We start from the raw sequence: 13,594 nt of genomic DNA, 5'->3' as shown, positions 1-13,594 counted from the left end.
CTTTAGTTTTATTTAAAATTTCACAAGACACGACAATGTCAAAGTTCTTTAATGTTACAGTTAATAACATTCACTGTCCTACTGAAGAGAAGGATCTACAAGAAAAAGAAATGTTTTATCAACATCTAGATTTCCCATATAATCAGTCTCCAAAAAATTACATAAAAATCATAATCAGGGACATGAATGCTAGGATTGGAAAAGAAACAGGCACTGAGCAGGTCACCTTATAAGAATGGATAATAACAGAACACCTAGTAGAACGCTTAATGGGACGTCATCTAGTAGCCTAGTAGGAAGAGGTTGATGATAGATGAAGTGAGAACCGTGATAAAGAGATATGGAGAGTAGATAACTGGAGGAGAACAGTCAAGGAAAGGGGGGCCAGCGTCAGATTTGGTCTGTAGCGCCATAAGAGAGAATATAAAACACAATGAAACTGGATCGAAAGAGAAAGAAAATTTTGTTTTCGTTTGTACAAAATAATAAAACAAAATTGTGTCGTTTTTTTTTTATTCGAATCCACCACATTTGCACCTCACTGTAATGGTCACATATTTAATATAGGAAATACTCGAGAAAATTTAGGATATATGTGCATTATGTAGACATATACAGACTGTTTAGTTTTTAATGAGATATAAGAGATTGAAGGAAGCGCTAAAATCAGCAAAATTGCTGTATACTATAATTGTATTTTAATTTGGTCATGTTAAGGTGTTCAAAATTTATCTACTCGTCCCGATAGTAACAGTATATTATTAAAATCTCTTTATCAATTTTTCTCTTTTCTAGAATATTAATTTTTATTGCATAGTATACAAATTATTGTAATCACTGGATACAAAGTTAGGGATAGATTAATCCTATTAATTAAATTAATGAATAATTTAAGCGATTATACAAGTAAAAATTGTCCAAGAATAACCATCTCTATTTTACAGGTACCTAAATAGGGAGAAGTGTATTTTTGAAGTGTGTAAATTAAATAATTCCTAGCTGAGCGCTTTCGGCTTACAAAGCCATCTTCAGAGCTATGGTCAAAAGGTTCAAAATACCACTATGAAGAGAGATGGATCCCATGTACGATATAAAAATACTTCTATTTCTTATGCAGTTTTTTTAATTGATGGAAAAAAACCTTGTCTGACTGTTGAAAAAATGCTCAACTTTGCTGTTGTTTTTGATGTCGGAAAAGTTGAAACATCTTATTACAAGCACAAAGGACTTTCACACGAAAAATTAGATTACATATATAACGAATATATGTGATCATGGTAAGGTCAAGAAACCTTACCATCTGAAGTCGGACATCTTGGATATTAGTGCACCCTATAATATGTGTGTGTAGATTTTGGCATCGGATCCGACATAGCCACCTTTACTTAACGGTAAAGTAAAGGTGGCTATGGATCCGACCATCACTTTAACACCGTTGCCGTATCCTCTATTTTTTCATACTATCACGTAGTTTTTTGTGATATTTGTGTGTGAAATGTATCATTTGTGTATTTTAGGTATATTCTAATTTGTTATGTATAAATAGGTTTTTACTTAATTATTTTAAATCATTGTGAAGTTTAACTTGCTAGGAACCTTGTAATATTGTGTAATGTGTTAAGAGTAAGTAGTTTTGAAACACCAATTAAGTAAAGTTCGTTATGTTGTTTTCACCAATTTTCAAAAAATGTCAAAACATTGAATTATATACGTCAGTCTGTCCGTCCTTCCGCGAATATAACTCGCCCGTCACTATAGCAGGTAGAATGGCAAATGAGGTGTCAAATAAAAGCTTATAATCCAAGGATGGTATTAAGGTGAGAAATTTAACGTAGGCTGTCTTTCCGACCGTGTATATAATTCCTTCGTCACTATACCAGGTAGAACAACAAATGAGGTGTCAAATAAAAGCTTATAAAATTCCTCACCTTTAGTACCATCCTTGGATTATAAGCTTTCGTTTGACACCTCATTTGTCATTCTACCTGGTATAGTGACAGATGAGTTATATTCGCGGTCAGACGGACAGACAACCAAGGTCTAATTTCTCGCCTCTAGTACTATCCTTGGATTATAAGCTTTCATTTGACACCTCATTTGTCATTCTACCTAGTATAATGACGGAGAAGTAAACGTTCTTATTCTATTATTCTTGTAGGTACCTACATTTAACATTGATTGAAATTATGAAAAAAATATAGAAAACAGCATGGCAACATTGTGACGCACAAACATAAGATTCAGCTGTGCGTTACATAGGGTGCACTAATATCCCAGATGTCCCTGAAGTCTACGGTGTCAGCATGCAGAATCACCGTAGACTTCAGATGGTAAGGTTTATTGACCTTACCATGATCAAATATTCGTTATATGTAATGTAATTTCTCGTGTGAAAGTCCTTTGTGCTTGTAATAGATGTTTTAACTTTTCCGACCTCAGAAACAACAGCAAAGTTGAGCATTTTTTCAACCGTCAGACAAGGTTTTTTCCATCAATTAAAAAAACTGCATAAGAAATAGAAGTACAGTACAACCTGCCATATCCGGACCTCCCCATATCCGGACGGTTCTGCCGTCCGGATCAACCGAAATCTACTGAGATAACCAGTCCTGCTGTTGGACAACGCACCCTCTTATCCCGACCCAAAAGAACTAAAAGATGGCGAAATAATGTAATATACACAGAATCTATAAAACGTGTATCGACGAAAGTTATTGACGGCGTTGATTACTGGAATATATGAAGGCGAAAACGTTTCAGAGACTATAAAGGAAGTGGTCTTGATATCCGGATCGGTATGTCGCCACATTGATCCGGATATGGCAGGTTTTACTGTATTTTTATATCGTACATGGGATCCATCTCTCTTCATAGTGGTATTTTGAACCTTTTGACCATAGCTCTGAAGATGGCTTTGTAAGCCGAAAGCGCTCAGCCAGGAATTATTTGATTTACACACTTCAAAAATACACTTCTCCCTATTTACCTGTAGTCATAAGTGTGTACAAAACTATTTCAGTCTTTACAGTCATCTCTATTTTGCTGATGAAATTGATACTCCTCCGTCGGCAACTAATACAACTTACCAATGTTTACATTTATCGTGCTAAAGCGTGTATATTTAATTTAAATCTAAAAAGCCTGTATAATCAAATATGATAGATATATTTGCTTGCTACACTGAAGAGTGGTAGTCATCTTTCTGTGTAAGATTTCTTAGTTGCAATGCAATTTTGATTTTCTTCTCTGATGCCGATAATAAAACTGCAGATGCAGATAAGTATATTTCTCTCTTCAATTTGAGCTACAGTCTAAGACGGGCCCAGGCCTCCTCCAGTATCCGCATCTCTTTCATTGGCTGCTCTCCTCCAATTATCCACACTCAATATCTCTTTAGCATTGGTTTGCTTTTTGTCTATCAATATATCCCTTGGTCATCCTACTGGCCGACATACGACCATGACCATAGTTCTACTAGGTTTTCTGTTTTTATCCATTCTTATAAGGTGACCTGCCCAGCGTAATATTTGTATTTTTGCATAATTTGAGAATTTCACTGATATGTTGCCAATACCTGGGGCTTTATTATTCTTCAGTATTTTAATGGTACCCACTATTTCCTGTCTTGTGAATGGATATGTTAATTCATTACTCTGGTTCTGATATTCTGTTACCTGCAAATCCGATACTGCATGGGCAGTATTTGCTCTATTAGCAAACCCTCGAAATAGTTTTGCCAACCTGCTTTTATTGCTGCATTGTCTCTGATTATTTCATTCATAGGAGATTCTGACCAATAGAAAGCTACAGAAATAAAAATTACAGCGATAATTTTTGATAATTCCCATCGTCAAGCATTACGTCAGATACCCTTCGTTACTAGGCAAAAATGAACATACAGTGACATTAGTGACAATTAATGTTTTACAACTTGTCACAGAGAACACCAAGAAACAGGTCTAGCAAATATTCAGGTGAAGATATCAATAAAATATAACTTAAAGTGATTTAAAAAGACAGTTTTATTCATGAAATGATTTCAACGAATTACACTCGATCTCTAAAATTATTATCGACTTTTTGCCCTCGGTGACACTTTCGACAGATTTAATTTCACAACCCAAAGGGGAGTGAAATCATGTCAAAGTGTCTTGGGAAACAAATCGATAATTTTAGAGCTCTTGTGCAATCACTACTGATAATTTGTCCTTCACTATTTCTAAAAAGATTAGTGCATAGATTATATCTCTCTCTGAGTTCTTTCAAGAATTTGTATGCTCACTCTAGTGTCATCTTCATTGAAATCTTCCTCAATTTTTAGAATTTGGTCGTTTTCGTATCTCCTTTTCTTTCATCTGCATATTTTGTCCACCTTTCTGCGTTCTTCTTCAAATTTTCGCGCCTTTCTCGTGGAGTATACTGCACGTTTCGTCTTTTTTTATTATTTCTTTTGTCTATTGCTTGTTTACATTCTTCATAATTTCGAAAAATTGTAAACATGCCAACCTCTAAATACAGAAATGGCACCTAAAGAAGAAGAACCGTGAATTTAACTTCCTGTTTTTTTAGCTACTTTTTTGTTGCCCTGTCTCGGGTTTCGGAAGCTTTTCAATGTGCAATATGCCCACTTAGGAAAAGGTAAATCTGTTATAAACCGGCAGTACTGTAGTCAATTTGCTTACTGAACATACCGCTGCATATTGGGAGCAATAAAACAATATAAATTGAAAGAACAAAATTCGTTTAATAAAGTTAGTTTAATTACAAATTCAAACAAAACTAAATTTTATTCATACAATAACCATATGTACAATATTATATACATTGTATATATACAGGGTATTTCATTAAGAATTGTCCATATTGTAATTGGAGAAACCTTAGCACAAAATACGTAGATTTAACCAGAAACATATAAATAAAATATTCTTCTTTACCGAGATACAGAGCGTTTTATTACAAATGTTCTAAAATTATTTTAGCTCATTGTTAAAGCACCTTTTAATATTTTTTGTTCAAACGCCACACAGTTTACACATGTTAGAATACTTTAACTAGATTTAAAAGATAGTTTTCCGCTGTTACCAGAGGCGTGCTGTAGGGATATATACTTCATTTTCGCCCCTTTTCTCCCTTAACATCTACGCCACTGTCGTAATAATCATTTCAGCATTTTTTTATTCTTTGTTACTTTTTACGAAAATAGCATCCTTTTGTCTCAATGCGATAGAGTAAGTCATTTGCAAGTTATTTGCGTTTTAATGTAATGGATTCAATAAGATTATGTATTTTAAACACATAATCTTATTGAATGTAGTTTAAAGTACATTGTATTATGGAATCCATTATATTTAAAGGCAAATAACTTGAAAAGTAATTACTCTACCGCAATGAGACAAAAGGATGATATTTATGTAAAAAGTAACAAGGAATCAAAAAAACATGCTGAAATGATTATTATGACAGTGGCGTAGATTGTGAGGGGGAAAAGGGGCGAAAATGAAGTATATACCCCTACAGCACGCCTCTGATAACAGCAGAAAACTATCTTTTAACACTAATTAGAGTATCCTAACATGTGTAAACCGTTTGTCAAGTTTGAACAAACAATATTGGAAGGTGTAAAACAATGGGTTAAAATCCTTTTGGAATATTTGTAATAAAACACTCTGTATCTCGGTAAGAAAGAATATTTTTTAAGTGTTTTGGGTTAAATCTTCGTATTTTGTGCTAAGGCGACAGTTACGATATGAACAATTCTTAATGAAACACCCTGTATATATAAACAAAAGTTTTACTTTGAGGTCTAGTTTAGTTTATAGGACAGGATAACAGAAACTCTTCGTTAATATCTAGCTTTCGCAACCTCTGCTTTTTCAGGACATACTTAAAATTATTTTTACAGTAAATACAATAAAATTAAAATGAAAAAATACTGTGTATAACGAGTAATAATAATAGTAATAATAATTTATAACGTGATGTTAATTCATAAGTACACAAGTTGAGAAAGTACACGAAAAAGTAATTACTTAAATTTCAATCAATGTCAGAAACAAACTCGTCTGTGTTTATATTTCAAGTTATTTAATTTACTCTTTTATTTGGGAACAAAGTCACAATTTAGCTACAATCAAGTTATATCAGAGTTTCAGATCAGATTTCAGAACATCCCCCTTATAGATGTATTCCAACATTAATCTCATAACTGTAGGGGAGAACCTGTGTGGAGGGGAACGAACTGTCTAACGCCCTGATAAGACAGGGCACATCCACTCTGCCTGTGGGACCCGAACCTGTGATAAGCTCCACAAGTGGAGCTATCCAAAAGTCTTACAGCCCAACTTCTTCTTCTAGACCGTAGAAGATGCTCCCTGGTGGTCAGTATGCTCACCAGCCACGTCTGAAGCATCTGTCTCACCAACTCATGGGTCCTTGCCCACGTACCTTCATCTTCAAAATCATATCTCTCCTGTTCTAATCTATTCACAATGCATCTTGCACATTCCAACAGTGTCGAACAAACCACAGTAAGGGCAGTTTTCTGTAGCCGCTTTATTGAACCTGAAGATGTACGATCGGAAACAACCGTGACAAGTGAGCACCTGCGACAAGAAATAGTCCAAAAGCCGGTGCCCATATTCGAGCCACGTCTTCAGGTCCGGTATGAGTCACTTTGTCCACTGTGCCACATCCACAGTTGCCTCTCATTCAGGTTGCCACCCACATCCGTATGGATGTGGCTCGCTCCTGAGGCTATTTCAACGGACCCACTCGACTGCTGCCGCGTAAAGAGGGAGCTTCACCACACTCGAAATCACGCTCCCGCGTTTCCGTGGTCCCTTGAGGATCACGGCCTCGATCTTTTTCTCACCGAGTTTCAGACCGCGCTGAGACATCGAATCTTTCGCAAGGTCCAGAAATTCTTCCCGTGCCCCGTACGACTACCATCAACGAAATATGTTCTGCGAATGCGAAAGGAGTGATCCTCTCACCGTATTCGAGGCGCAAAATCCCGTCATATGCCAGGTTCAATCGTCATGCAGTGTCGGGCCAAGGTCGGACCCCTGTGTTACCCCAGCCGTGACATCCACAATCACTCCACTCTCAACCACAATTCATTTCATACAATCCATCAATTTGTAGAATCCATACTGACATTTTTGTGGAATCCATACTGCTAACATTTTGTGGAATCCATACTGCTAACATTTTGTGGAATCCATACTGCTAACATTTTGTGGAATCCATACTGCTAACATTTTTGTGAAATCCATACTGCTAACATTTTTTTGGAATCCATACTGCTAACATTTTGTGGAATCCATACTGCTAACATTTTTGTGAAATCCATACTGCTAACATTTTTGTGGAATCCATACTCCTAACATTTTTGTGGAATCCATACTGCTAAAATTTTGTGGAATCCACACTGCTAACATTTTTGTGAAATCGATACTGCTAACATTTTTGTGGAATCCATACTCCTAACATTTTTGTGGAATCCATACTGCTAACATTTTGTGGAATCCATACTGCTAACATTTTTGTGGAATCCATACTCCTAACATTTTTTTGGATTCCATACTGTCTGGGGGATAAGCCTCCAGACCTCTCAATCGCTTCATTGAGCCTCTCACGCAACATTCTCTCAATTTACAAATACGCGAGAGGAGGCAAATAGGCTGATATTTTTCCTCAGAAAAGACCTTTCTTGCAGAAGCCACGCTCAGAAGTCGGCTCCCCTAGGCCCAGACGGTTAATTGCCTCAGGTGGTATCCCGTCTAGGCCAATCTCAGTACCCTGGTCTCATTGAAATTAAATGAATAATTTTTACTAATTGCTTGTTTGACTAATGCACATGTATTTTTTATTATGCCAGCCTGTTAATTTCTAGATGTGTGCCCGATATATTATGACATCATAATTTTCACAAGGTATTTTATAAAATGCATCCACCATATGAGGTGGTTGCTGTGAATGGTAGGTAATAAATCTTCCAATAAATATAGGTTTTCAGTACCATTCAGTCCTTAATACATTTTGCGCATTTCGCTTAAATCACATTTCAAGGTAGGGGTTGCTGTTTTCCATCTCTTCTGCATGTGCGAACTGTAAATGTCCATTATAGTTAATAAATGTTTGTAAAGATCAGAAGAGATGGAAAACATTGTTTTTTTCATAATTTAATTGTATTAATTGTAAAAATAATTTTAAACTTGTCTTGAAAATATTGTAGCATGTCCTGAAGAAGCAAATAAATTTTGCGAAAGCTAGATTTTAACAGAGTTGCTCTTATCCTGTCTTTTAAAGTATATACGGGTGTCCCCGAAAATAGTGCGCTCCTTAAAGGTATAGGTAGAAGGCACAATGTAGAACAAAAAAGTCTTATAACATAAAAAACGAAAATACATTTTGATATGCAAATTGAAGTCTGGCAACAACGCGCAACTCAAAAATCTAAAGATTGAAAAAGTAGGTCTGTAGATCAGTTGCATCTCATAGATAGGTAAAGTAATGTAAATATCAACCAAACCCATATCCATTATTTTGCAGGTAGGTACCTACGATGTCAACAACCCCAAAAATCACACCTCAAAATAAACAAGGGGTTATTAGGTTAAATTTTCACAGTCACAGCAAGTTCTTCTAGGCTACGTTGCCATGTCATTCAAATTTATGAAAATAAAAATTCACTTATATGGAGAAGAATGTAATTTTTTTCTTGGAAACAGTTAACTTTAGAAAAAAATGTTATAGGACTTTTTTGTTCTAAATTGTGTATTATATCCATACCTTAAAGGAACGCACTATTTTCGGGGACACCCTGTATATATAAAAATATATCAAATAACTTACATTTCTCATAATAGAATTCTTAGAATTTAGTCTATAAATGAAAAAATATATGGGATCAAAAAATTATTAGTCGCAGATATAAACACGGTAATTATAGGGTATTTATAGCTTTCTTTTAATAATTATTGCCAGATATGATATGTATATGTATCTGCACATGTATTGTGTCTGTGTACAATTTATATTTGAGGATATTTATTCTCATTTGAATTTTTTGTCAGTGCATTTTAGGTACTTATATGTTTCTTACACACATATCCCATTACTGTTCGTCCCTTTCAGTATAATTTATTATCATTGGTCCTTCTTTCAGGGCCATAGCTACATAATATAACTAGTAGTAGATCATTTCTATTCATATAGCATAGCCTATCCTGCCTTCTATTGTCCTAAAGAAGGGTATTAAAGAATTTGGAATAACAACATGAGGAACTATTATTAATAGAAGTGTACAAATACTAATAGACGACATTGATATCACAGCAAGAAGAAAAGCTGACCTGGTCCAATCGTTCACAGCATTGGAAGCAGCAGCAAAAATAATGGGACTACACGTTATTACTAATACAACCATGTATATGAGGTATCAAACAATAATCACGCAGCAAAACCCGAAGATCTAACTGTTGGAACATAAATATCCTTTCGAAGGAGTAAGAGAATTTAAATATCTAGGCTCATAAATCAACCAAAGTAATACAGTAAACATACCTATTGTTATATAATTTTTATGGGAAAAATTTAGAAAATTAATTTATGTCAAAGACCACGAGATCATAGATTTTCATCGCCCTGTATATGACCAAAAATTGTAAATAGTATAATTTAGTAATAAGCACTGGTTCGCGGAAAGAGTAAACGTTCAGTATTAATGATTCTATGAACGGACTTATACAATTAATACGGTCGGATTAGAAAGAACATGTATTCGCTTTGAAGTGAACAATAGGACGTTTATAAATGCTTCTTAGAAGGATAGACGGTAAACACAATTGTTGAGTTTTAGAATATCGGGTTTTATAGCATGTAGAAACACAAAAGTACTTTTGGTATCTCCTGGAATTTGACAAAACGGAAAAGTTGTATACAAAAATAATTTGTTCTTAATAAATGAAAGTAATACAGTAACTGCAGAAACAATGGGATGTAATGTGTGTAGAGGATATTTTGTGATTGGCGAGAGAGACGGATGGAGGGAGAATAGAGTGTTTGAGTCTGAGTTTGACGAGGAAGAAAGTTTCACTGTGTAATGAACATCTGAAGAGAACAGTTCAGTTTTTTTGAAAAGTAGTAAAGTTGTGTAAAGTGGTGAAGTTGGTGACCGGTGGTATAAGCAGAATCGTGTTGAAACGAAATCGTTGATCGAGTTGAGAAGTTCAATCTCCTCGTGTCCGGAGAGATTCCTGTTTCTGTCTGAAACGAGTAGCCGTTTTGTATCAATGTGCACAAGTTATCGAGCAGAGAGAAAATTGAGGAAAGATTTCGAGCGAGTGCTGTTGTTTGCTTGTGAAGCAGTTTGGGCGAGAAGGACCGTTCGCAGCATCCGAGGAGCACGTGTGGGAGAATCGAGGACTACACAATCCATGAGAAGAAGTAAAGAAGAGAAAAAAGGGTTAGTCAGATTATTTGTGAAACGGAGAGAGTTGTTTTATATCACATACCATATTTGTTTATTTTTTTTATTGAACAGTTCTACAGCATAATTTAGTCATTCATAAATTCAAAGAAGAAATAAGTAATCTATTCAAAAGGTGAAAATTAAATTTTGTTTTTTTATATATAATAGTAAGAATATTCTACCGAATTATTTAAATGAAAATTTTGTTAAAAAAGGAGATAGCAGAATTAAAGATTAATTTATTAGATAAGAAATAGTGACAACAAAATTGAGTTCTAGCATACATTTAAATCTTATGTTTATGGTATATTGGATAAATAAATAATATTTATAGAATTTATATGATATTGAGTATATTTATTTTCCCTGTTTTATCCTGGATAAAGTAAGAAACGAGAAATACTAGAAGCCACAAACTAAAGGTAATGCATTAAAATAAATTAGCCCTGAGAATAAATTTTATTGGAAAGTTTTATTTAATTTTGGTTTTGTTTCCATAAGTAGTAATTAAAATCTGATCAATCTCATAACAGAGAGAAAATACACACGAATATACAACAGTATATATGTAGCACATAGAGCGTACTATGGATTAAAGACACTTAAAAGAACAAAAATATTAATATACTGAACTGTAATCAAGCCCGTACTAGCTTACGCGTCAGAAAGGTGGATGACGACAAAAAGTGATGAAGAACGTTTGCCTGTTTTGAACGTACAATCCTCATATTTATAAAAGCGTGCAGGAAAACGGATTATGGCGTAGATGCTATAATTTTGAGTTTTACCGCTTTTATAGCAAGCCTAGTATTGCTAGGTCCATCAAAATAAACAGACTGCGGTGGCTAGGCCACTTCGAGAGAATGAATGAGATGGAGACGTCGAAACACATTTATAACCAAAGATCGGATGGAGTGAGAAGAAGAGACAAGCCCAGAGCACGATTTCAGAATGAAGACGAAATTGGAAAACCAAGGCGAAGGATAGGAAGGTGTACAGGATTTATATTAGCATCAAAAGAAATAAGATTAATCTATATCGATTTAATTTTTAAAGATCTTACACAAACATTATTGTTTATAGTAAAATAAATAGGTAACATTGATTCTGCAATGTAGACCACTCGCTTTGAAAAACAAAGGAGTCAGCAATTTGGTATTATGTATTAATATTTCAAGGTCACAGTCAGGTGTGAAATCATAACAAAACAATTACGATTTATTTATAGATGCAGAGAAAGTAAACGGGAGATCATTCATTATTTAACCATCAATGTAGTTAGAATATAGAGTTTCGTCCACCAACTCGTTACTGGTATATCTAGTGTTGGCAAATAAATATATGTCTGGTAATTAGTGTTCAACTTAATCAACCCCATCATAGGAGGTATCTACCCCAACCACCATAAAGGAATGGAAGCTGATTCTAGGACAGGACAAGACCCACCATGGGTTGTAGAACCAATGATAATAATGTACCTACTTTAAATAAAAACCATGATTGTGATTTAACAAAATACAGGTTGCTCAAAAACTATGGATAACACAAAAAAACACCAGGTCTGTTTTCAGCATATAACATAAAAATCGATAAAAATCAGCTATTAAAGTTTAAAAAAAGTTTTCAACTAAAATGTTTTTGTTGGGCTGTGTAATTTTTAAAATGTTTACTGTTATATGGATATGATAGATACACTTATTGACGGAATTCTAAGAAATTCTAAATAAAGGTAATTACAGTTACTTCAAAAGATTTGCAAAATGTGCCACAGTGTGTTCTTGAGCAAGAGCAGACAATTCCTTCACCCATTCATCAAGCAGTACTGCACACAGTGCTACATGTTGGTCTTTGTTAAATTTTTGATACACTTTATTAAACTGAACTTCTTCTGGAGTTAAAATTACTTGACTATTTCCGTCAACTTGACTTGGACGTCTTCCAAAAAAACTGCTAATAGGTGAAATACCGAGACTCCTTCTTTTTGGGCTATTTCTTTGAAAAGGTTCTATTTCTAAATTTTGAAAATTTTGTTGTTCTATATTGTGCTTTCTTTGATTCACTAACATTATTTCACGGTCTATAAGGACGTTTCTCGCAAATTTGATTAACTGTACACAATTGGGTTGTTGACAAAGATAGTCATCTACTTGTTGTTTCAGTATTCCAATAATCTGAAATGAAGACATACTTATTAAATATGAGTTATTAAGATGAAGTTTATATCCAGCTCCAAATTCTTCGATGGGTAAAATTTAAAACAATAATACACTGCGATGCAAAAAAATTGATCCACTAAAAATTTGGCCATTTTTGAAGTTTCGAAATTCCTAACCCTATTGTTCGATTTAAGTGATTTTTTTACCACGTTATAGCCTTATTCACTGACAATATCGCTGTAATAATATTGTTGCTAGACAGTCAAACTGTCATTGTTAGAGAGCGGAATATATGCAAAGTGCATATAGATGCATATATTGCATATTTTCAGACAACAAACACAACATTGCATATTTAAGCTAAACACGATTTATTTTGCATATTTTAAAAATAAATTATATAAAAGTTTAAAATTTTCCTCTCTTAGTTGGAATTTTATAACTTCAATATGAACGAGCTCGTTATTTATCTATCTATCGCTCATCTGGACTTTCCCATTACTACCTGAATTTAACAATTATGGGTGTTCCCAGAAAAATATTATTTTATTAGCGTAGCAAGTCGTAGCTTTTAGCCTACCTGCTTTTAAGGGTCTAATAATTATTTTGTCCGTTTCCGGCCAACATTTGTTTAAAGTAAACGTTGTATCGTATTTAGTGTTTTTGAAGTGATTGGTATATATTAAATTTAAATATGTCTACCATTCAAAAAAGTGCTTGGATAAAGTGTTTTCCCGAGTTAAAGCTAAGTGGAGACAAAGTATTTTGCAAGGCCTGTTCCAAAATCGTAAGTTACATTCATTTTCACATTTCATTTTTTAAATGAGGAACTGACAAACAAAAGCATCATGTCTCACAAAAGAAATTTTTCTGGAAAGAGTGTTTTTATTCGACAAATTCGCTTTTACTTCTATAAAGACGGACATAGAGAGAAGCATCAAAATACAAAAATCCATCAAAT

General features: G+C 34.2%; 1 protein-coding gene across 1 annotated transcript in view; it reads right to left on the bottom strand.

Annotated features, from left to right (window-relative positions):
* Window positions 1-4,724: 4,724 nt before the first annotated feature.
* The window catches only part of LOC114335680 (FHIP family protein GK23746), a 45,406-nt gene continuing 36,536 nt past the window's right edge, over window positions 4,725-13,594 (bottom strand). Inside the window, exon 8 of the mRNA XM_028285959.2 lies at window positions 4,725-12,648. Within this exon, the coding sequence (XP_028141760.1) occupies window positions 12,217-12,648 (432 nt within the window). The 3' untranslated portion in view covers window positions 4,725-12,216. The remainder of the gene's footprint in view (window positions 12,649-13,594) is intronic.

The sequence above is a fragment of the Diabrotica virgifera genome, chromosome 10 (assembly GCF_917563875.1).
Source record: "Diabrotica virgifera virgifera chromosome 10, PGI_DIABVI_V3a".
In the NCBI taxonomy this organism is placed as follows: Eukaryota; Metazoa; Arthropoda; class Insecta; order Coleoptera; family Chrysomelidae; genus Diabrotica; species Diabrotica virgifera.
Note: the sequence above shows the minus strand (reverse complement) of the source record. Positions and strands in the feature narration are given on the sequence as shown.